The 26192-nt window shown below is 40.1% G+C and overlaps 1 protein-coding gene across 2 annotated transcripts in view; it reads right to left on the bottom strand.

The window, feature by feature from the left end:
- Positions 1 to 26192, bottom strand: part of LOC126236108 (sialin) — a 339051-nt gene that overhangs the window by 198458 nt on the left and 114401 nt on the right. Inside the window, exon 3 of one of the 2 annotated variants that reach the window (XM_049945176.1) lies at positions 19940 to 19954. The exons of the other annotated variant lie outside the window; for it this stretch is intronic. Within the exon in view, the coding sequence (XP_049801133.1) occupies positions 19940 to 19954 (15 nt within the window). The remainder of the gene's footprint in view (positions 1 to 19939; positions 19955 to 26192) is intronic. 2 annotated transcript variants of the gene reach the window in all.

The raw sequence follows: 26192 nt of genomic DNA, 5'->3' as shown, positions 1-26192 counted from the left end.
CGCTATGAAGACAGTTTTGAAGCTAGACCTACGGAAATTGGTATTTGGGTTCTCGATCAGAAATAATGAAGTACTTGTTTCAGCATTTTTGGAAATTTAACCCTATGGGGGCGAAATATTGGGTGACAGGTTTTTTTGAAAATTTATCATTATTAAGGAACTACTAAAGTATTTTTAAAGTTACATCTATAAACATTGGCATTTGACTTCTCGATTACAAATTTTAAAAAAATACATGTTCCAGTGTTTTTGGAAATTGAACCCTTAAGGGAGTGAAATAGGGGATGAGATTTTTATGAAAATATTTTATTATGAAAGCATTTTTAAAGCTAAATCTATGAAAACCTAAATTTTGCTTCTCAGTTAGAAATAAAAAAATACGTGTTTCACTTTTTTTGGAAATTGAACACCTAGGGGCGTGAAACAGGGTCAGACTGATTCACTGACTCATCATTGCCCAGCCCAAACCGCTAAGGATAGAAACTTAAAGTTTGGGGAGGATGTGGATCTTATATTGAAGGCATTGTTTGAGAAGAGATTGTCCGAAATTCCACTCCTAAGGGGGTGAAATAGAGGATGAAAGGATTTTTGAAAGTATGTCGCTATTAAGGAAATTTTGAAGCTAGACCTACGAAAACTGATATTTGGTTTCTCAGTCACAAAATAAAAAATACGTGTTGCAGCGTTTTTGGAAATTTAGCCACAAAGGGGCAAAGTAGTGGGTGAAAGTTGTTTTGAAAATAAATAATTACTGAAGAACTACTAGAGGAATTTAAGGCTAAATTTATGACAGTTGGTATTTGACTTCTCGGTTAGAAATCAAAAAAATACGTGTTTCAGTGTTTCTGGAAATTCAATGCCTAAGCGAGTGCAATAGGGGACGAAAATTTTTAGGAAAATATTTCGTTACATCAAAACAAAATCTTAAAGCTGAATTTATGAAAATTGGTGTTTCACTTCTCGTTTAGATACAAAGAAATATTTCTTAGGTATGAAAGTTGCTATGGAAATATCTCCACAAGAACACAAAATGTATGATTAACAAAAACTTTGGACTCCAGCTACCAGAATCGCTTTTTGGTCATAAGTACATTTGGAAAAGGCCATGCTTATATGGACTTAATTAACGTGAAAAGCTTAGAAGGCATTACAGTTTATGAACAACATGAAAATTCGATTAAAGAAAAACAAAAACATCTCTGCGAGCCATACAGTCTACGCGAGCGCAGTAGCGAGCGCTAAGCTAGTACAAGAGCAAAATCTCCTCGTCATACGGATAAAGTTCCTAATTGTATCTTCGATGGATTCCACTACCATATCTCCCGAAAGTTAGTTCTCATACTATGTTTTACTCTGTGTAGATGAAATCCTCGCACAACTTTTTCTCGAGGCACGTCTCGCATAGTATAAACACACGTTACGACGCGGCATCACGGAGTCCGTTATGGCCGGCAGTATTGATGTTGCCCGTTACCTATCCAGACGCACACTTTTTGTCGCAGCATTTATAGCTGATGATTGCTCCGCCGCTGCCCCGATCGTTGAATCGCAGATGTGGTCTATAGGATGTAGTTCAGGTGACATGGGTCGAGAAGGCGATGGGAGGAACATAAGCACCCGTACGTTCTGTGGAGTATCCCTTGAGCCATGCTGACAATATGGGGAGGTGTAATATTTTACTGGAAACGAAAAAACGTATGCAAGTGAGGGGACAATACGTTTCACTGTTCACGGTGAGAGAACGGAAGTCGTAGCAGGGCTTCATTCATCCTACGTAAATGTAACCCCCAACACCCGGCCCGACCTCCCCACCAGAAGCTGCAAGCTGGATGCGTGCTTTCGATGAACTCCTACCCTGCCATCAACATGTACCTCGACTCATCAGCCCACATGACCTTTTGCAGTGCTCAGAGCATTCATTGACGGTGTTTCTACGCCCAAGCTAATCACTGTGCCTTGTGATCTGTGTAGAGCAGAAATAAATGTATGGGCGGTGGCTTCTGGACCCTATAGCAAAGAGGAGGTTGTGGATAGCATGGTTGTTTTCCTCCAGCACTCAACTACTGAATACTCAGACGGGTGTATGCATTGTTACAATCCGCAACATGGGTTTCCCACGGCAGGTTACTCTGGCTTCGGCGGTTTTCCTCGAAAGAAAAGCCCAGTATATGCACGTCCTGCGAGATTGATTTGTCCCGTGACCACGATCTGGCCGCGATGAAATCCGTCTTTTCGTTGTTCCCCACTACTAGTGTTGACAAGCAGGTGGTGCGCCGAACTACGCCATCCGCTGTAGCGACAAGAACGCACTGTCTCCAAACATAGCGCCATCTCTAATCCAATGGACCATGAGTGTAGGTGCACACTAGATAATTAGTTCATTAAACAATAACACCTAAATACTTTACTGGAGTAATCACATACCTGTATCTAGGTCTTTATTGGGTATTGAATTTGTTCACCAGCTCATAACTTGACTGAATCCTTGTATAAAAGTAGTTAATAGTAGAATCATCCTTTCCCTGTAGCGTGCCAGTATCGTGAAAGCACTTACGAGAAGCGCTAGCAAAGCAGTAGTTGAAACGTAAATTCCTTTGTCTCTACACCGGGAAGTTTTTATCTGTGTACCATTATGTAAAGGAAAAATGTTGTTAGCAGAAATCTCGGGAATTTCTTGACCGGTTATTATACTGTCCAATGAATCTTTTACCGTCACCATCATATATCTAGTATAAATTCCTTCGGAATTACGCAAGAGAGAGTAGAGCACGCACACACACACATGCACACACACAATCACTGTTCTTCTACTCAATATGTGCATAGGATAGAAAAACCACTAATCTAGAAGTAATTTCTTTAATAGGGATTTGCTTATGTCTATTCCGAAGTCCCGTTGCAGGTTAGCTTCTAGTATACAGCCAAGATCTGATTAAACCATCAAGTGGCATCTATAACAAAGATTTCCGCCACGCCATGCCCCTTAAAGCATTTCTCAGACAATGCTGTTACCTGCACAAAAAAATAAGGTGTGCACAACCGCAGTTTTATTGCCACAAAACTTCGAAAATGCAGCAGATCTGTGCTAACAGAGATTGCCTACACCATACTTATTCACACTCTTCTCGACTATTACTACGCAGTATGGAATCATTACCAGCTAGTTTTGCCAGATGACGCTGAAAAAAGAGGTCAAAGAATGGCGGAAAACCGGCTGCAATCTGTATCAATGACCCTCTGCCCTGTACAGTGATTATGGTATATATTATGTACGCCCAAGAGTTGATTTCATTCTTCAAAGTCTGCATCACTTAACAGAATTATACATAGAACAACGAGATATGTGAAGATTTAGCGCATTGTTCATTTATCCTACACGCTGTTGGAGAGTTTGACACTCGATTTAGGGTACGGTAGCATTCCGTCTTCAGCAGAAATCAGTAATTTCTGTAATAGGGATCTGCCTAACTCTATTTAAAATACTGTCTCATTTTCTTAATATCTGCAGAATAACAGCATTTCCTGGAACAGTAACAGTTCGCAATGCTTTTTTCTTAAGATCTACGGAATAACATGATGTCCCATGTCCAGTCCACTACATGATGATACAATAAAATTATATATTTTTAAGAAGATTCAAATAGGCGTTTCGTAATATTCTCGAAAACAAATCTAGACCACACCTGTCAGCCCTGTTTTGGAGTATTGCTGCGTGGTACCACCTTTCCCCATATGCGTCCCATAAGCAAATGTTTTATCAAAACTACAGTCTTCAATGCGCTAAATCTTCACATATCTCGTTGTTCTATGTATAATTCTGTTAAGTGATGCAGACTTTGAAGAATGAAATCAACTCTTGGGCGAACATAATATATACCATAATCACCGTACAGGGCAGAGGGTCTTTGATACAGATTGCAGCCGGTTTTCCGCCATTCTTTGACTTTTTTTTTCAGCGCCATCTGGCAAAACTAGCTGGTAATACATCTGCAACTTCCATTTTACTGATTTTTGAATTCAGTTTGCTTATTGTCACCAGCACTTCTGTTTCTGTCATTGCTACATCCAAGTTTGGCAATGGCGCAAAAATGTACTCATCCACAAGTATGAAATCGGAGGAATCTTACCACTTCTGTACGACAGCGAAGAACCACTGTACATTATAAAAGTTCATTGACACTTGATATTAGCTACCATACCATCAAGGTCAGGGACCTCCAATAGGGCGCAAGCCAATCTCTCGTTTAAATCCTTTTATATGCTAATGCTGTCGTAGTGATCAAAGATTTACGATCATGCTAGTGTATTATGACAAGCACCATATATGGGCTTTTGTCGGAACTTAAACGGGACTCCATGCAAGAAATACAACAGCTCTCGCAGATGACCCTAGTGTCTATAGGACGTCTGTACCGAGAAATCAGATGTGTAACCCTCACATGCCACTTTACGGCGTGTTATGGAGAGTACATTAACCCTCATCCTTGCCCCATTCACATGGACAGAATGACTGTTGGTAAACGTGCGTTTTAGCTCTAGTTCCTCATAGTGGTCATTTTGCTAGATGTGTGTGGAAGGAAGTAATACATCGCTCGCAGCATACACTCTTCGACTATTTTTTCTCAACAGGAAAAACTTCGCTCGACATGACAAAACATGCAGCATTTCGTTGGATTTTCTATTAATCCAACCTGGTAAGGACTCAACGTGAACAGCAAATACTGATAAAACGGATTGGTCAAACAGATGTTTTGTAAACCACATCTTTCGTAAATGATGAAATAAATTTTCTTAAGATTCTGCCAACGAACTTCAGCACGAAGCCTGACTTTCTTAAAAATTGTCTTATGTGATTGTTCCACTGGGTCTGAACGGTTACTCCTAGATATTACACACCTGATGCTGATTCGAATGTCTTGTTACCAGTAATCGTAGATCCCTTAACTGTGCAGGTAGGTCAGCAAATTTAAAAAGTGAAATGGGTAGGTTGAAATTAGATATACTGGGAATTAATGAAGTTTGGTGGCAGGAGAGGCAGGTCATAAATATAAAATCAAATAAGTAGATTTGATAATGAATAAAGAGATAGGAATGCAGGTAAGCTACTATGAACAGCATAGTGAACGCATTCTCATAGCCAAAATACGACACAAAGCCAACACCCATCGCACTAGTACAAATGTATATGCCAACTAGCTCCACAAATGATGAAGACACTGAGAAAATGTATGACGAATTGAAATTATTCAGATACTTAAGGGACAAGAACATTTAATTTTGATGGGGAACTAGAATTCCATAGTAGGAAAACGGAAAGAAGGAAAAATTATAGGTGAATATGGATGGGGGACAGGAATGGAAGTGTAAGCCGTCTGGTAGAATTTTGCATTGAGCATTATTTAATCATCGCTAACACTTCGTTTAAGAATGATGGAAGACGCTTGTGCACGTGAAAGAGACCTGGAGACACCAGGTTACTGATTAATTATATAATGGTAAGACAGAGATTACGGAACCACATTTAAAACTGGAAGACATTTCCAAGGGCAGATGTCGACTCTGACCACAATTCATTGGTTATGAACTATAGATTAAACTAAAGAAACTGGAAAAGGTAGGAGATTAAGGAGATGGGAGATGAATGATTTGAAAGAAACCGAGACTGTTGAGAGTTTCAGAGGGAGAATTAGGCAACAATTGACTAGAACAGGGGAAAGGAACACAGTAGAAAACGAATGGATAGCTCTGAGAGATGAAATAGTGAAGGTAGCAGCGGATCAGATACGTAACAAGACAAGGCCTGGTAGAAATCCATGGTATCACCAGAGATATAGAGTTTAACTGGCGAAAGAATAAATATAAAAATGCAGCGAATGCAGCAGGAGAAAGGAAATACAAACACCTAAAAAAATGAGACTGTAAGGAAGGGCAAAACGGTCAAGCAGCAATTGCTAAAAGATAGATGTAAGGATTTAGAAGCATATTTCACTAGGGGAAAGATAGATACCGCCTACAGGAAAATTAAAGAGGTCTTTGGAGAAAAGAGGAGTAGCTGTATGAATATGAAGAGCTCAGATGTAAACCCAGTCCTAAGCAAAGAAGAGAAAACTGAAAGGTGGAGAGGTTCTATGCAAGAAAGATGAACTTGAAAGCAGTATTACAGAAATGGAAAAGTACGTAGATGAAGGTGAGATGGGAGATGCGGTACTGCAAAAAGAATATGTCAGTGCTCTGAGAGATCTAAGTCGAAACAAGGCCCCGGGAGTAGACGATCCTACGTCAGAACTACTGATAGCCTTGGCAGAGCCAGCCATGACAAAGTCCATCCATTTGGTGTGTAAGATGCATGAGGCAGGCGAAATAACCCTCAGACTTCAAGAGGAATGTAACAATCCAAACTCCAATGAAAGCAGTTGCTAACAGATGTGAAAATTAGCGAACTATCAGTCTGATAAGTCATGGTTGCAAAATACTAACACGAGCTCTTTTCAGAAGAATGGAAGAACTAGTAGCAGCAGACCTCGGAGGTGATGTTTGGATTCCGGACAATAGTAGCCGCACGCGAGGTAATACTGACCTTTCAAATTATCTTAGAACATAGCTTAAGGAAAGGCAAAACTACATTTATAGCATTTGCAGACTTAGAGAAAGCTTTTGACAATGTTGACTGGAATACTGTCTTTGAAACTCTGAAGGTACCAGGGGTAAAGTACAGGGAGCGAAAGGATACGAAGGGAGTGAGACAGGATTGTAGCGTATCCCTGATGTTATTCAGTATGTAAATTGAGTAAGCAGTAAAGGAAACCAAAAAAATAGAGTATGAATTAAAATTCAGAGACAAGAAATAAAATTTCGAGATTTTCCGATGACATTGTAATTCCGTCAGAGACAAAAAAGGACTTGTAAGAGCAGTTGAACGCAATGGAAAATGTCCTGAAAGAAGGATATAAAAGGAACATCAACAAAAGCAAAACAAGGATAATGGAATTCAGTCGAATTAAATCAGGTGATGCTGACGGAATTAAGTAGGAAAAGGGACACTTGAAGTACCAGATGAGTTTTGCTATTTGGCCAGCAAAATAACTGATGATGGCCGAAGTAGAGATCATATAAAATGTAGACTGGCAATGGAAAGAAAAGTGTTTCTGAAGAAAAGAAATTTGTTGACATCGAATAGGGATTTATATATTAGGAAGTCTTTTCTGAAGTATCTGTGTGGAGAGTAGCCATGTATGAAAGTGAAACATAGACGATAAACAGTTTAGACAAGAAGAGAATAGAAACTTTTGAAATGTGGTGTCACAGAAGAATGCTGAAGATAAGGTGGGTGAATCACGTAATTAAAGAGGAGATACTAAATAGAATTAGGGAGAAAATTAATTTGTGGCACAACCTGACTAGAAAGAGGGACTGGTTGATGGGACACATTCTGATACGTGAAGGGATCATCAATTCAGTATTGGAGGGAAGCGTGGGGGTAAAAATTGTAGAGGGTCACTAAGAAATAAATACAATAAGCAGATTCCGAAGGATGTAATTTGCAGTAGTCAGTCGGAGGCGAAGTGGTTTGCACAGGATAGAGTAGCATGGGGAGCTGCATCAAACCACTCTTCGGACTGAAGATCATAGTAACAACATCCAAACACCCATTTATACGCAATATATTATATTTATTTACATCCAGTTTGTGTACCGATCGTCGATCATATGAATTTCGTTACTGTCTTCTTGTAGGCAACAGCATCCTCAAAGAACAGCATACATCTACATGTAAACCGTACCCTGTAATCCACCGCACAGTGCATGGAGGAAGATAGACAGGAACAGTACTGTCGATTGTTGCTGACATACCGACAGAGGAAAAAATGATTCGTCCATATGCTTCCGCACACGCTCTCACCTTCTCTTGTGGTGGCTACATCTGATATATGATAGCATCACAGTTTTCGTTAAATGTAGTTTCTTAAAATTTACGCAATAGTGTACCGTGAGAAATACAGTGTTTTTTCCAAGCTTTTCTGTTACTTTTTCGACTGGTATATACCAAGATGATACGGACCTAGTAGGCATCACGGACCGTCCTATATTACCCACTGGAACATTTATAGCGATACACGTGTTTCAAGGATCTGCCACAACCAGGTAAGTGACAATACGCGATTTTATCTGCGATCAGATATCTGTGGTCATACTTGCATACTACAATAAGTAACTTGGGTATGCTTTGTACACATGCCGTTACTCTCTACCCCAAAACACCTAACCAGAAAGGAAATTTAGCAGTGTATGTCTACTGAACTACAGCGGCAATAATGCAACCTTGCACAGTAAACCGATACATACTGCGAGCAGTTCTATCTGCAACGTTTTTTTATGTAGCCATCCCATACAGGAAACACTGACCAACTGACAAAGTGCCCCTGGACAGTGTTCTTGTTACAAAACTCATGTTGTGTGGAGGATCAGGTCACAGACCCATGTTTGGATTTGTGACACGTTTAGAAAACACTGTATGCTGTAGAATCGTAATAAACCACACTCGCCGGCCGGAATGGCCGAGCGGTTCTAGGCGCTTCAGTATGGAACCGCGCGACCGCTATGGTCGCAGGTTCGAATCCTGCCTCGGGCATGGATGTGTGTGATGTCCTTAGGTTAGTTAGGTTTAAGTAGTTCTAAGTTCTAGGGGACTGATGACCTCAGATGTTAAGTCACATAGTGCTCAGAGCCATTTGAAGCCAAACCACACTCACTTCATAATTTGCACATCATCTCCCCCTCCATCTCATTGCTCCCCTTGCTTATAAAAGCACCTCATGACTAGCTTTCAGTACTGTATATTTAATGCAGATAACGGCGTACACTTTCTTGTGGAATTGACTGTATATGATGGAAGCTATAGAAGATTTATGGCACATTATGCTTCAAACGCCCATTCCCTATACTATGGAGTCTGCTGGAGCAATAGCTGTTCTTCGTGTTTTAATGTCACTGTTAATACATATCAGTTAAGAAAATACTGTACCAGACAGATTGGGGGCAGCTATGCCACGTGACTATATAAAATTCCACTTTAAAATCGTTTTACTCATAATCTGAGACAAAGTAACAGTTTCATCTGACAGAGTGTCACATTAAAGACGAAAATAAGCGGTATTTCTTTGCACTCACTCCAGCTACAAACTGCAGAACGAAATTGCAAATATACAGGGTGATCCATTGATAGTGAGCGGGCCAAATATCTCACGAAATAAGCATCAAACGAAAAAACTACGAAGAACGAAACTCGTCTAGCTTGAAGGGGGAAACCAGATGGTGCTATGGTTGGCCCGCTAGATGGCGCTGCCATAGGTCAAATGGATATCAACTGCGTTTTTTAAAATAGGGACCCCCATTTTTATTACATATTCGTGTAGTACGTAAAGAAATATGAATGTTTTAGCTGGACCACTTTTTTCACTTTGTGATAGATGGCGCTGTAATAGTCACAAACGTTTAAGTATGTGGTATCACGTAACATTGCGTCAGTGCGGACGGTATTTGCTTCGTAATACATTACCCGTGTTAAAATGGACCGTTTACCAATTGCGAAAAAGGTCGATATCGTGTTGATGTATGGCTATTGTGTTCAAAATGCCTAACGGGCGTGTGTTACGTATGTTGCTCGGTATCCTGGACGACATCATCCAAGTGTCCCGACTGTTCGCCGGATAGTTACGTTATTTAAGGAAACAGGAAGTGTTTAGCCACATGTGAAATGTCAACCACGACCTGCAACAAATGATGATGCCCAACTAGGTGTTTTAGCTGTTGTCGCGGCTAATCCGCACATCAGTAGCAGAGAAATTGCACGGGAATCGGGACTCTCAAAAACGTCGGTGTTGAGAATGCTACATCAACATCGATTGCACCCGTACCATATTTCTATGCACCAGGAATTGCATGGCGACGACTTTGAACGTCGTGTACAGTTCTGCCGCTGGGGACAAGAGAAATTACGGGACGATGACATATTTTAGCACGTGTTCTATTTAACGACGAAACATCATTTACCAACAGTGTTAACGTAAACCGGCATAATATGCACTATTGGACAACGCAAAATCCACGATGGCTACGACAACTGGAACATCAGCGACCATGGCGGGTTAATGTATGGTACGGCATTATGGGAGGAGGATAATTGGCCCCCATTTTATCGATGGCAATCTAAATGGTGCAATGTATACTGATGTCCTATGTAATGTTCTACCGATGTTACTAAAACATGTTTCACTGCATGACAGAATGGCGATGTACTTCCAATATGATGGATGTCCGATACATAGCTAGCGTGCGGTTGAAGCGGTATTGAACAGCATATTTCATGACAGGTGGATTGGTCGTCGAAGCACCATACCATGGGCCGCACGTTCACCGGATCTGACGTTTCCGGATTTCTTTCTATGGGGAAAGTTGAAGGATATTTGCTATCGTGATCCACCGACAACATGCATCAGGGCATTGTCAATGCATGTGCGAACATTACGGAAGTCGAGTTTCTGTTGAGAGGAATGTCGTTACACATATTGCCAAATGCACTGAGGTTGACGGACATCATTTTGAGCATATATTGCATTAATGTGGTATTTACAGGTAATCACGCTGTAATAGCATGTGTTCTCAGAAAGGTACATGTATCAAACTGGAACAACCGAAATAAAATGTTCAAACGTACCTACGTTCTGTATTTTAATTTAAAAAACCTACCTGTTACCAACTGTTCGTTTAAAATTGTGAGCCATTTGTTTGTGACTATTACAGCGCCATCTATCACAAAGCGAAAAAAGTGGTCCAACTAAAATATTCATATTTCTTTACATACCACACGAGTTGTTGTTGTTGTCGTGGTCTTCAGTCCTGAGACTGGTTTGATGCAGCTCTCCATACTACTCTATCCTGTGCAAGCTTCTTCATCTCCCAGTACCTACTGCAACCTAAATCCTTCTGAATCTCTTGGTCTCCCTCTACGGTTTTTACCCTCCACACTGCCCTCCAATACTAAATTGGTGATCCCTTGATGCCTCAGAACATGTCCTACCAACCGATCCCTTCTTCTGGTCAAGTTGTGCCACAAACTTCTCTTCTCCCCAATCCTATTCAATACTTCCTCATTAGTTATGTGATCTACCCATCTAATCTTCAGCACCACATTTCGAAAGCTTCTATTCTCTTCTTGTCCAAACTATTTATCGTCCATGTTTCACTTCCATACATGGCTACACTCCATACAAATACTTTCAGAAATGACTTCCTGACACGTAAATCTATACTCGATGTTAACAAATTTCTCTTCTTCAGAAACGCTTTCCTTGCCATTGCCAGTCTACAATTTATATCCTCTCTGCTTCGACCATCATCAGTTATTTTGCTCCCCAAATAGCAAAACTCCTTTACTACTTTAAGTGTCTCATTTCCCAATCTAATTCCATCAGCATCATCCGACTTAATTAGATTACATTCCACTATCCTCGTTTTGCTTTTGTTGATGTTCATCTTGTATCCTCCTTTGAAGACACTGTCCATTCCGTTCAACTGCTCTTCCAAGTCATTTGCTGTCTCTGACAGAATTACAATGTCATCGGCGAACCTCAAAGTTTTTATTTATTCTCCATGGATTTTAATACCTACTCCGAATGTTTCTTTTGTTTTCTTTACTGCTTGCTCAATATACAGATTGAATAACATCGGGGAGAGGCTACAACCCTGTCTTACTCCCTTCCCAACAACTGCTTCCCTTTCATGTCCCTCGACTCTTATAACTGCCATCTGGTTTCAGTACAAACTGTAAATAGCCTTTCGCTCCCTGTATTTTAGTCCTGCCACCTTTAGAATTTGAAAGAGGGTATTCCAGTCAACATTGTCAAAAGCTTTCTCTAAGTCTACAAATGCTAGAAACGTAGGTTTGCCTTTTCTTATTCTTTCTTCTAAGATAAGTCGTAAGGTCAGTATTGCATCACGCGTTCCAGTATTTCTACGGAATCCAAACTGATCTTCCCCGAGGTCGACTTCTACTAGTTTTTCCATTCGTCTGTAAAGAATTCGCCTTAGTATTTTGCAGCTGTGGCTTATTAAACTGATTGTTCGGTAATTTTCACATCTGTCAACACCTGCTTTCTTTGGCATTGGAATTATTATATTCTTCTTGAAGTCTGAGGGTATTTCGCCTGTTTCATACATCTTGCTCACCAGATGGTAGAGTTTTGTCAGGACTGGCTCTCCCAAGGCCGTCAGTAGTTCCAATGGAATGTTGTCTACTCCGGGGGCCTTGTTTCGACTCAGGTCTTTCAGTGCTCTGTCGAACTCTTCACGCAGTATCGTATCTCCCATTTCATCTTCATCTACATCCTCTTCCATTTCCATAATATTGTCCTCAAGTACATTGCCCTTGTATAGACCCTCTATATACTCCTTCCACCTTTCCGCTTTCCCTTCTTTGCTTAGAACTGGGTTTCCATCTGAGCTCTTGATGTTCATAAAAGTGGTTCTCTTATCTCCAAAGGTCTCTTTAATTTTCCTGTAGGGCAGTATCTATCTTACCCTCGTGAGATAAGCCTCTACATCCTTACATTTGTCCTCTAGCCATCCCTGCTTAGCCATTTTGCACTTCCTGTGGATCTCATTTTTGAGACGTTTGTATTCCTTTTTGCCTGCTTCATTTAATGCATTTTTATATTTTCTCCTTTCATCAATTAAATTCAATATTTCTTCTGTTACCCAAGGATTTCTACTAACCCTCGTCTTTTTACCTACTTGATCCTCTGCTGCCTTCACTACTTCATCCCTCAGAGCTACCCATTCTTCTTCTACTGTATTTCTTTCCCCCATTCCTGTCAATTGTTCCCTTATGCTCTCCCTGAAACTCTGTACAACCTCTGGTTCTTTCAGTTTATCCAGGTCGCATCTCCTTAAATTCCCACCTTTTTGCAGTTTCTTCAGTTTTAATCTACAGGTCATAACGAATAGATTGTCGTCAGAGTCCACATCTGCCCCTGGAAATGTCTTACAATTTAAAACCTGGTTCCTAAATCTCACGAGTATGTAATAAAAAATGTGTGTTCCTAGTTTTTTTTAAAAAACGCAGTTGATATCTATTTGACCTATGGCAGTGCCTTCTAGCGGGCCAACCATAACGCCATCTGGTTTCCCCCTTCAAGCTAGACAAGTTTCGTTCTTTGTAGTTTTTTCGCTTGACGCTTATTTCGTGAGATATATGGCCCGGTCACGATCAATGGAACACCTTGTGTACGAAAATACCTGAGAAGACATATGACGACTCTTATCAGGGACACTTTATATCACCAATCGTTATGGTAGTGGTAGAATTTTTAGTAGGTGTCTGCATAACTTTGATCAAATAGTTTATGCAAAATGTAGATTGCACACTGCTAAGGTGGAAGCTACTTTCCAATAAATTTTGTCAAGTGTTATATGCGAGGCACTGAGAACCATGAGGGCCTAAGACACATCATCTCCAATTGTGAGGCTGTGGCATTTATTCATGCTTCTGACATATGGTGAGTCATGTTCATCTGGGCAGTAGGCCCATGTTATATAAATGAACATTCACGAGAAGCTGTCTCACTGGTTTCTGAGATATTCACACAACTGTGGGCTCGACAATGGTGTGCTTTGGGCCTTCAGACCCTTATGGTTCTCAGTGCATCATATATATATATATATATATATATATATATATATATATATATATATATATATATATGCTTTAGCTAGCTTTACAGGAGACACGTTTTACAGATGAAGAAACATCAGATTATGGCAACTATCGCATCTTTAAGAGCAAGACGGATAAACGAATCGGAAGAGGAGCCCCCCATCTCGGGATGGCGTTTATCATACACAAGAGCGTGCTCAGCTCCATCAAGGAAGTTACTCCCGTAAATAATAGGATAATGACGATGCGCTTACAATGTGCCAACAAAACATACACAATGGTTAATGTTCATGCTCCCACAAACGGAGACAACAAGAAAAACCCCATAGAAACAGAAAAGTTCTGGGAAAATTTGGAGAATATAATGGCCAATATTCCAAAAGATGATACAAAAGTTCTACTCGGCGATTTTAATGCCCAAATTGGTAGAGAGAAAATCCACCAAAAAACCGTAGGCAAATATCCTGCACATAAATTTACCAATAAAAATGGTACAAGGCTCGTCGAACTATGTAAGCAGAATAACCTGAAGATAGTGTCAACATCTCTAAGAAAATGTCCAAGAAAACAAAAGACATGGAGATCTCCTATACAACAAATTGGCGAGTTTCAAATAGATCATGTGGCGATTTCATACCCAGTACAAAAAGAAATTTACGACGTCCAAGTACGCAGAGGAGCAAACATTGATTCAGACCATTACCTAACTAGAATTAAAATCAAGTTTACAGCACGAAGAAGTCATCAGAAGAAAACAGAAATACAGAAATATGACACCAAGAAGATTAAAGAATCTAAAGTAAAAGAAGAATGGGAGAAGGAAAAGGCAAACACATGGGAAGAATTTCATTCTAAAATCACGCGAATAGCTAAGGAAACTATTCCCTTGAAAAAGATATTCAAACACCCTTGGTGGGATTCAGACTGTGAAAATGCATTGGAAAGGAGAAAAAAGGCATTTCAAGAATATAACAGTAAAAAATCACAAGAAAGTCTACATTTATTTAACGAGGTTAGAAAACAGGTTTCAAAATCTATTAGGCAAGCAAAAAGGAAGTACACAAAGGCACAACTGGATGCCATAGAAGAAAATTTCCAAAACTATAATACAAGAGACTTCTACAGAACTTTCGCAGATAAAATACGAGGATATATCCCTCAAAATTTATGTTTCAGAAAACCGGATGGTAAATTAGCCCTAACAAACCAGGAAAACTGTCAAGTATTGGCTCAATATTTTTCTAACCTACTAAATTGCCCAGAACCTAGTTTAAGGTTTCCCAAAGAAATCTGTGCCAACGCTCAACCGGATTCATTACCACCAACACAGGAAGAAATCAAATGTCACATTAAAAACTTAAAAAATAATAGAACATCTGGCGAAGATGGCATTGTTGCAGAGCTATTAAAGAACCTAGGACCAAAGACGTTGCAAGAGCTCACAAAAATAATAACAAAAATATGGGAAACAGAAAAATTGCCAGAGGAGTGGAAATGTACCCTTAGTCACCCGTTACATAAAAAAGGAGACAGAACAAATGTCAATAACTACAGGGGAATCTCACTTTTACAAGTCACCTACAAAATTCTCTCAACATGCCTGCTGAAAAGAACACAAGAGCAGCTGGAATGCCAAATTGGTGATTATCAAGCAGGCTTCCGCCCCGGTCGCTCATGCATAGAACAAATATTTAATTTAAAGACAATATTAAAACACAAAGCAATTAGAAATGCCCCCAAAATTTGTACATTTGTAGATTTTAAGAAAGCCTATGACTCAATTGACCGGCAATCTTTGTTTAACATTTTAGAGGAACTTGGACTTGACTCCAAAACACTAAGGCTTATCAAAGAATCACTGACAGACACTGTATCTAAAGTTAAATTCAGGGGAGAAATCTCTGAACCTTTTCTCATAAAAACTGGAGTACGTCAAGGTGACGGGCTATCTCCACTTTTGTTTAATATAGTCCTGGATAAAGTCATTAAGGAATGGGAAAAAGAATTAAAAAATCAATCCTACTGGAAACCAATCCATCTTGGTAGAACCAAAGACAACGTGGAGATATCTTGTTTAGCATTCACGGACGACTTGGCCATACTTGCAGATGATGAAGAAATCGCCACCAAACAAATAGAGATCCTTAAGGAATGCGCGGATAAAGTAGGTTTACAAATTTCGTTTCAAAAGACAGAATTTTTCTGTACGAAATTCCATATACACAGTTTGAACACAAAATATGGAAAAATAAATAGAGTAAAACATTTTAAATACCTAGGTGAAATTTTGGAGCCAACCGGAGGAGAGAAAGTTGCACAGAAGATCAGACAACAGAAAATGAAGAGAGCATATGGTATGACACATGAAATATACAATAAAAAATGCATCTCCTCGAACACAAAAATCAGACACTACTGCGCAGTAATTAAGCCAGCAGCACTATATGCTAGTGAAACGCTCACACTCCACACAAAATGTGATTTAGAAAAAATACTAAAAGAAGAACGCAAAATTATGAGAAAGATTTTAGGTCCAAAATTAACAGAAGAAGGATACCGGATACAATCAAGAACCACCACAGAAACTATATCAAACCTGGCAGCAGACATAAGAAGGCGAAGATTAAAATTTTATGGACATGTCACTAGACTTCCCCCCACACGACTCACCAACAGAATTCTCACTTACATAGAAAAAGTCAAATCAACAACACCATGGATTAGCCAAGTAAAATTAGATTTACAAAAAGCAAATATTGAACTTAAAGATGTCAAAGATAGAAAAACTTTTAGAAATAAGGTGGAAAAGTGGAATGTATTGTCGGAGCAGGAAGCACTAAAGAGACCAGGAACAAAATGGACAGAAGAAAGAAAAAGAAAACATGGAGAACGAATGAAAGAAGTATGGAAGAAACGACGTCAGAAAGCTTTGCGTGATCCCTCTGGGTCCATTCGCGATAAGTAAGTAAGTATATATATATATATATATATATATATATATATATATATATATATATATATATATATATATATATATTTGCTAGTATATATATTAGTATATATATATTTGCTATATATATATGATGATGATTGGAACTTAAATTGTGGCAACAATTTATTCACAACCGATACAAAAGAGTTACATGTTTGCACCTGTCACTGTCCTTCAAAGTAGTCACCAACGTTCCCGTTGCCAGCAATGTTGAAGGCGTAGTATACCGTTAGCAGAGCCTGTTCTGTTGGTGGTGCGAACGGATCGGTCTAAAGTTATGGTTTGTTCTCATGTACGGTTGTGATGGTGTAATGATGTTATCCTAACGCATTACGTTCCTCCATGGCAGACCGTCAATGCACGGTATTACTGTTCGTTTTTGGAGCATCACCTGCGACCAGCTTTGCGAAAGAAGCGGCGACACTTTCTGTGCAATCCACCCATCAATTTGCACGACAATGTGAGGGCGCATACAGTGCAAGCTGTGGGTGCTCTGTTCGGTCGATGGGACTGGGAAGTACTGTACCATCCACCATACTCCCCGTACTTCAGCCCTTGTGACTTTCATTTGATTCCAAATATGAAGGAACCACTTCATGGCATTCGCTTCAGAACTATTCCAGAGATTCGACAGGCAGTAGACCACTCCATTCGCGCCATCAACAGAATACGCTCTGCTAACGGTATGCTACGCCTTCCACATCGCTGGCAACGGTTTCTACACAACGCTGGTGACCACTTTGAAGGACAGTAACGGGTGAAAACATATAACTCTTTTGTATCTGTTGTGAATAAATAGTTGCCACTATTTATGTTCCAATGCTCGTAGATATACACACACAAAGAATATATATATATATATATATATATATATATATATATATATATATATATATATATATATACAACGAAAACAACCAATTATTGACAAAATTATTTAATTGGATAGCTAAAAAACTACTCACCAAGCGGCGGCAGAACACACACGTAAAAGACGCTTGTAGTTGACAAGCTTTTGGAACCACTGGCTCCTTCTTCAGGCAGAAGGGTTGAAGGGGAAAGAAGAGGGGTGAAGGAAAACGACTGGAGAGGTCTAGGAAAAGGGGCAGATTTCGGGAAAGTCACCCAGAACTGGGAGTCACCAGAGACTTACTGTGCATATATATATCATTCCCTGAACTTCAGTATCCCCATTTTAGATGTTGACACATGTTGGTCTTTGTGTGATGGACTAGAACAAAGGCCTACCTGCTCCAGGCACCGCTTTGTTATGCACGTGTCTGGTGAAAGTTTTGGCAGTTCCTCTACCTTCACACGATGCTGCCGCAGGATGTACTGCTGAGAGAATCACTGTACACCTCCTCTCCAGCTGACTCGGAGGTAGTGGCATGCGGTGACAGTGCTGTGGCTGTGGGAGTGGAGGGCTGGGCCCTAGCAGTGGTATGAGTGGTGGGAGCTCCAGACAAGCAGTGCAGGGGATGCACACACTCCCAGTGGGGATCTCAGTATATATTTTTTTATTGCTTCTATAAAAATGCATACCTCTAATATTACAATCCTATCCTCAGTAGTGGCAGCAGCAGCACAAGTGTGGGAAATTGTTTACAGTATACTTTAGCAATGTCAAACGTATATTTACATAGTTGTCTCTCAAAATGTTCCCACTTGAATTTTTTTATTTACTTCCATTACTTACAAGTCTACTATAATTTCACCGTGTGACAGTCCTCTACAGCGGCCTCACAGTGATGTCACAGTGTGTAGACCATTGTTTTTAACACACTAGTAATGCAAGGAGAAGATCCTTATAGTGAAACGTATACTTGGTACGTAGGTAGAGTATATTTGTTTAAATAATGCACTGTAGCGCTTAATGTTAACATTTAAAGCCTCGTATTTATGATAATCTATGTGTGTTTGTCTATGGACGATGATCATGAAAATCAGTGGGTATTTGAAGAAGAAAATCAACAAGGTGCCCTCAAAGTCAGAACAAATTCCCCCAAAACTGTACATAGCAATGGTAACTGCTCGTATGATAGGAATTCTTGCAGAAAGTGCTAATGGCCACAATACTCTGCTGCAAATTGCAAAAACGAAACTGCAAATGTCATTTGAATTTCACACTTGTACTTTCTGGGGGCAGTGGCCGTTATCTGCTGCTGCTGTCTTTTGATGGTGATTGACGGACATCCAGAGAACGAATGATGAGTCCATCTCATGATGATGGCCACCACAGCCTAGAGAGGTGGGGAATGGGAGGTAACCCTTTTCTAGGTTATAAATTTTAGCTGTTGAGAACAGGCTACAAGTATTTGGTCATAAATTAGACTTGTATAAACATAACTTAAGAGTACAAGAGTTTTTTTGTTTACATAAGGCTAAAAGCATCTGGCGGCCATGTTAGATAATAAATTACGGACATTACGATTAGGGTAACAGCACTTGTCGTAAATTAAACTTGCATAAACATAACTAAAGAGCAGAAGTGTGATTTTTGTTTACATAAGGCTAAAAGCATCTGACGGCCATGTTAGTTTATAAATTATGGTCATTAAGATTAGGTTAACAGCATTTGTTGTAAGTTAGACTTGCATAAACATAACTTAAGAGCACAAATGTGGTTTTTGTTTACGTAAGGCTAAAAGCATCTGGTGGCCACATTAGGTTATAAATTATGGTCGTTAAGATTAGGCTAACAGCATTTGTTGTAAGTTAGACTTGCATAAATATAACTAAGAGCACAAGTAAACAGTATGTTAATACTAGGGTCATAAACAAACAATGGAGTGGGTTAATGGAATGAACTTTGTTTACATATGTACTCTATGTGAAGTGGCTGGGTTGTTTACATAAGGAAAACAATGGGTCCTCTGTCCCAGAACCACGGCAGCTCCACTACTCCTACAGACATAGCACCTAGCTTTAGAAGCGACTGTGAATTATAGTTGTCTAGTGCATCATATTTAATCTTACACTTGTCTTTCTATAAATAATAATATAGTAAGTGGAAGTGACAGTGAATTTCACTATATATAATCTGAGATCAACAATAATTTACACTAAAACGTCGATTGCAGGCTGGATGTTTTAAATTAAATCATTAATTTTAATATGGAAGTTTTAACATTATAACATAACTTGTAATTCAAAATTACTCAGTATAATTAGGTCTTAAAATCGACTGACTATTGTAGATGTATAGTTACCATAAACTGTAACCAACGCTACGTTACCTCGTCTATCTGTCCCTAAAACAAAAACAAAATACTATTAAACAATAGAGTAAATGCATCTGTCTATAAGTATTATTACTATAGCAAGTGAAAGTGACTTGGAATTGTCATAGAAGTCACTAAAAAGCTGTATATTTGCGCAATTTGAGCCCAGTAGCACAGGGTGTCAGAGGAGAAACGGGAGTATTCAGGGATATGACAGGAGCGATTATTCGAAGAAAAAAGGTCCGTAAACATAGGCTCTAAATGAACATCTAAAGAGCTGTCAGCACTTGTTCATTTTCGATACTGTGAAACAAATATATTCCACTGCAAGCTCTTTGATTTCTATATCTTGGGAAGAGGTAGTACGGACCAAAACAAGAAAAAAATGCATAGTAAAAGTGAGCTCCAAAACGCATATCTTAAGAGCTATGGACATTTGTTCAGCAGAAGAGATGTGTTTCACAGCAGCGAAGACATTTTTATATCAAGATATCGATCGTAATTGAGAAATTATTATAAGGGACGATCAAAAAGTTTCCGTTCGAAGGCCACGCAGTCCAGACTGGGCATGCCGATCAGACCATATCGCTGTGAGCATTGAGGCAATCAACCCACCGACGCACCAGGTTGATAAAACAGATACCCGTTTGATAAAACACCCTGTTCCGCTCCGTGAAGAAGTTCGTATATGCCTGCTACACTTTCTCTTCCGGCAGGAACCGTCGACCCTCGAAGGCCTTTTTCAAGGTACCGAAGGCGTCATAGTAGCAACAGGAGAGATCAGGACTTTACGACGGGTGCTCAAGTGTTCCCCACTTGAGCTGGCGTAACTTCTGCGTACTGACATTTTTTCGATATGGCGGCGTGCGTGTCATGAAGTCTGAGCACCTCTTGTCGCAGTCATTGTTTTCGACAGACAAGCTGCCAAATATACACTCTTCATTCTCCGATGGATGTCTACCGGTGTTTGTCCTTCGGCAGCCAAGAGAAGAGTAACTGCACGTTGGTAGTTTTTGGACGAATTTCGTAAAAACGTCGCCATAGCTCACGTTTCCGCACTTACCACAAGAGCATCGGAAAGACACGAATACCACATTAATCTCTTGCCCACATGTCGGTGCTTATAAACTCACATCGGAGTCGCACTACGTCGCATATACGCTGCAGCAATGCCTTCAATCGGAAAGTTTTTGATCGCTTCTTACAGTTATTTACAATTGCATATAATTAAATTAAAAGTGACTGGCTATTGTAGCTCTATGGTCACTTTAAATTGTAAGAATTAAATTACCATCTATGTCCGTTCTTAACGAAAACTGTAAATAATATTAAGGAGGTGATTCTAACATTTCTCATTATATACTATATCTTTTATCATCTATCTTTTGCTTCTTGAAATTTATCTCATTCATTTTCTATAATTTCTTGCTTCCTTAATTGTTTATATGTTTTCAAAAGTATACAACACTGCAGAAAAAAATAGAAAAGAAAACAAAAGAATAACAATAATAATATGTATGGTCTGCATCCTATTGGTGGGATACGGGCAATGGTGTGTGTGGCTCGAAGTGTTAGTGCATTACTAATGTGCTAGTTCATTCAGCCAGACACGGTGGCTACGAAAGCGTTACACAGTGGCTACGACGGCATAAGATCCACCTTAAGAAATTAGGTGGTGGATTATGAATAACTATAGCAAGAAGAAAAATGGTTAGGAATTATTAACTAATAATGATTAGCAATACCTATAATTACGAACAATAGTTATTAAAATACTTATTAATTAATAATCCCTAAACTACAGCCGGCCGGGGTGGCCGAGCGGTTCTAGGCGCTACAGTCTGGAACCGCGCGACCGCTACGGTCGGAGGTTCGAATCCTGCCTCGGGCCTGGATGTGTGTGATGTCCTTAGGTTAGTTAGGTTTAAGTAGTTCTAAGTTCTAGGGGACTGATGACCTCAGAAGTTAAGTCCCAAAGTGCTCAGAGCCTAAACTACAAGTTACAGTCACGAACAGTACACAACTATCTATATTTTAATAATGTGAAAAAAAAAAACGTTTCTGAACAATGGTATGGGGTGACACAGAATATTGCAAGGAGTCCAGTACTTGTTCTCTAGTGGCAGCGCAGACGTGAAGGGGTTACGGTACATTTGGTGCATAATACAGCCATCCTCACGCGAGGTCGTCAGATGTGGTCCACTGGAACTTTGACAATGAATAAGTCTGCCCTCACGTTACCATGCAGTCCACATCGGACCACTGTCAGATGCGAATACGCCACAAATATGGATACTGCATGTTTCGCCTAGTCAGCCAAATGGAGACCTCAAAATGAGGCCTTTTCTCACATTCTGTCAGATACTGATAACGCTGTCTCACACGACCACGCGGCATCTCCGTGTCCTTCACAGTGATCCCTCAACATATGATGCTATTCACGTTCCTTATATGCCCTACCAGGCCTGGTAACAACACTAATCACCAAGAATAATGACGTCACTCTGGTGGCAGTCCAACCCGTCACAGGATTGCAACGCTAGTCATTTACATACCCGTCGATGGTGTCAACTTTAAAAAAGCTAAATGGACAGAATATGCTGTGGAACTGGATGCAGAAATAAAAAATCTACACCCAATTCCAGAAAATTATCAAACTTTCGTAGAGCATTTCATCCCAGGTCTCTCTGACGAATCAAAGAACATCCTGAGGGAGTACGAAATGCTTTACGAACAGGACCCCCTTAGTGAAGAAGTAGTCCAATGTGGAGAAACACTAATGGAAATGATTAGTGAATCAAGACAAAGGAAATGGGTCGAAACTCTGGAAAGAATGGATATGACACACAGTAGCAAAGTCGCCTGGAACTTAATAAAAAAACTTACTTGTGACTTTGGGACAGCTAAACAAAGCTCTTCAGTAACACCCAATCAAATTGCCCATCCGCTCCTACTAAATGGAAAACCCAAGAAGAAATGTCAGACAATAAAAATCAGCAGAATTCAGAGTTAAGAGTCAAGCATGTTCGAAATACCATTTACCATGAAAGATCTTAATCATGGAATGAACTCAATGAAAAACGGGAAAGCAGCGGGAGTCGACGATATGTGCGTGGAACAGATCAAACAGCTCGGACTTAGTGCCAAGCAATGGATCCTGCAGTTCTTTAATCATTGCTTAAAAACGTGTAAGATCCCAAAGATGTGGAGGAAATCAAAGGTAGTGGCGCTACTAAAACCTGGGAAAGACGCAGGTCAACCGAAGAACTACCGTCCAATAGCACTCCTGTACCATCTGTACGAACTGTACGAACGAAAAATCCTAAACCGCATAGCAAATATCGCAGACCAAAATGCTCATTCCCCAACAGGCTGGATTCAGACCCGGGAAATCATGCACCAGTCAAATCCTAGCACTCACAGAACACATAGAGGAAGGGTTTGAAAACAAACAAATAACAGTTGTAGCATTGGTGGACTTAAGTTCTGCATACGACACCGTCAACCACAGAAAGCTCATGGAAAAACTGTACTGTACATTCAAGGATCATCAGTTCACAAAAATCATTGAATCTCTGCTGCAAAACAGACAGTTCTCTGTAATGCTGGACGGAAAAAAAAGCCGATGGCGTCGACAAAAGAACGGTCTCGCCCAGGGCAGTGTGCTGGCCCCCCTACTATTTAACCTATACACCAATGATCAACCAACACCGGAACGTACTACCCATTTCTTGTATGCCGATGATCTGGCCATTACAGCGCAAGGAAATAGCTTCGAGGAAGTAGAAGGGAAATTAGAAAGCTCGCTACACGTAATGTCTGAATACTATAAAGAGAACTCCCTCAAACCAAATCCATCTAAGACACAGGTTAGCGCTTTCCACCTCCGCACAAAACAGGCAAACAGGAAGCTGAACGTCACCTGGAATGGCAACAAACTGGACCATACGGACAAACCAACATACCTTGGTGTCGTGCTGGATAGATCACTGACGTACAGATATCACTCTGAAAAAACCTGCCAAAAAGTTGCTGCCAGGAACAATATTTTAAGAAAACTGACGAATAGTAAATGGGGAGCTAGTCCGACTGTATTACGAACAACTGCTCAAGCACTTTGCTTCTCCACGGCAGAATATGCATGCCCTGTATGGTCCCGATCCACACATGCCAAAAAAGTCACTACAGCCCTTAATGAAACATGCAGGCTAACAACAGGATGCATGAAACCCACTCCACATGGGAAAATATACTAAGCAGCTGGATTCTCATCTCCTGAATCCCGAAGAATTGCGCACGAACATAGAGAAAAATTTAAACAGATTTTCGACGAGCGCCACCCGCTGCATGGTTCTTCATGTGGACGTTGTTGTTGTTGTGGTCTTCAGTCCTGAGACTGGTTTGATGCAGCTCTCCATGCTACTCTACCCTGTGAAAGCTTCTTCATCTCCCAGTACCTACTGCAACCTACATCCTTCTGAATCTGCTTAGTGTATTCATCTCTTGGTCTCCCTCTACGATTTTTACCCTCCACGATGCCCTCCAATGCTAAATTGGTGATCCCTTGATGCCTCAGAACATGTCCTACCAACCGATCCCTTCTTCTAGTCAAGTTGTGCCACAAACTTCTCTTCTCCCCAATCCTATTCAATACCTCCTCATTAGTTACCTGATCTACCCACCTGATCTTCAGCATTCTTCTGTAGCACCACATTTCGAAAGCTTCTCTTCTCTTCTTGTCCAAAATAGTTACCGTCCATGTTTCACTTCCATACATGGCTACACTCCATACAAATACTTTCAGAAACGACTTCCTGACACTTAAATCTATACTCGATGTTAACAAATTTCTCTTCTTCAGAAACGATTTCCTTGCCATTGCCAGTCTACATTTTATATCCTCTCTACTTCGACCATCATCAGTTATTTTACTCCCTAAATAGCAAAACTCCTTTACTACTTTAAGTGTCTCATTTCCTAATCTAATTCCCTCAGCATCACCTGATTTAATTTGACTACATTCCATTATCCTCGTTTTGCTTTTGTTGATGTTCATCTTATATCCTTCTTTCAAGACACTGTTCATTCCGTTCAACTGCTCTTCCAAGTCCTTTGCTGTCTCTGACAGAATTAAAATGTCATCGGCGAACCTCAAAGTTTTTACTTCTTCTCCATGAATTTTAATACCTACTCCGAATTTTTCTTTTGTTTCCTTTACTGCTTGCTCAATATACAGATTGAATAACATCGGGGACAGGCTACAACCCTGTCTCACTCCTCTCCCAACCACTGCTTCCCTTTCATGCCCCTCCACTCTTATAACCGCCATCTGGTTTCTGTACAAATTGTAAATAGCCTTTCGCTCTCTGTATTTTACCCCTGCCACCTTCAGAATTAGAAAGAGAGTATTCCAGTTAACATTGTCAAAAGCTTTCTCTAAGTCTACAAATGCTAGAAACGTAGGTTTGCCTTTTCTTAATCTTTCTTCTAAGATAAGTCGTAAGGTTAGTATTGCCTCACGTGTTCCAACATTTCTACGGAATCCAAACTGATCTTCCCCGAGGTCCGCTTCTACCAGTTTTTCCATTCGTCTGTAAAGAATTCGCCTTAGTATTTTGCAGCTGTGACTTATTAAACTGATAGTTCGGTAATTTTCACATCTGTCAACACCTGCTTTCTTTGGGATTGGAATTATTATATTCTTCTTGAAGTCTGAGGGTATTTCGCCTGTCTCATACATCTTACTCACCAGATGGTAGAGTTTTGTCAGGACTGGCTCTCCCAATGCCATCAGTAGTTCTAATGGAATGTTGTCTATTCCCGGGGCCTTGTTTCGACTCAGATCTTTCAGTGCTCTGTCAAACTCTTCACGCAGTATCTTATCTCCCATTTCGTCTTCATCTACATCCTCTTCCATTTCCATAATATTGTCCTCAAGTACATCGCCCTTGTATAAACCCTCTATATACTCCTTCCACCTTTCTGCCTTCCCTTCTTTGCTTAGAACTGGGTTGCCATCTGAGCTCTTGATGTTCATACAAGTGGTTCTCTTCTCTCCCAAGGTCTCTTTAATTTTCCTGTAGGCAGTATCTATCTTACCCCCAGTGAGACAAGCCTCTACATCCTTACATTTGTCCTCTAGCCATCCCTGCTTAGCCATTTTGCACTTCCTGTCGATCTCATTTTTGAGACGTTTGTATTCCTTTTTGCCTGCTTCATTTACTGCATTTTTATATTTTCTCCTTTCATCAATTAAATTCAATATTTC

This window comes from Schistocerca nitens, chromosome 2 (assembly GCF_023898315.1).
Source record: "Schistocerca nitens isolate TAMUIC-IGC-003100 chromosome 2, iqSchNite1.1, whole genome shotgun sequence".
NCBI lineage: Eukaryota > Metazoa > Arthropoda > Insecta > Orthoptera > Acrididae > Schistocerca > Schistocerca nitens.
The sequence above is the reverse complement of the archived record's forward strand: the minus strand, read 5'-3'. Positions and strand labels throughout refer to the sequence as shown.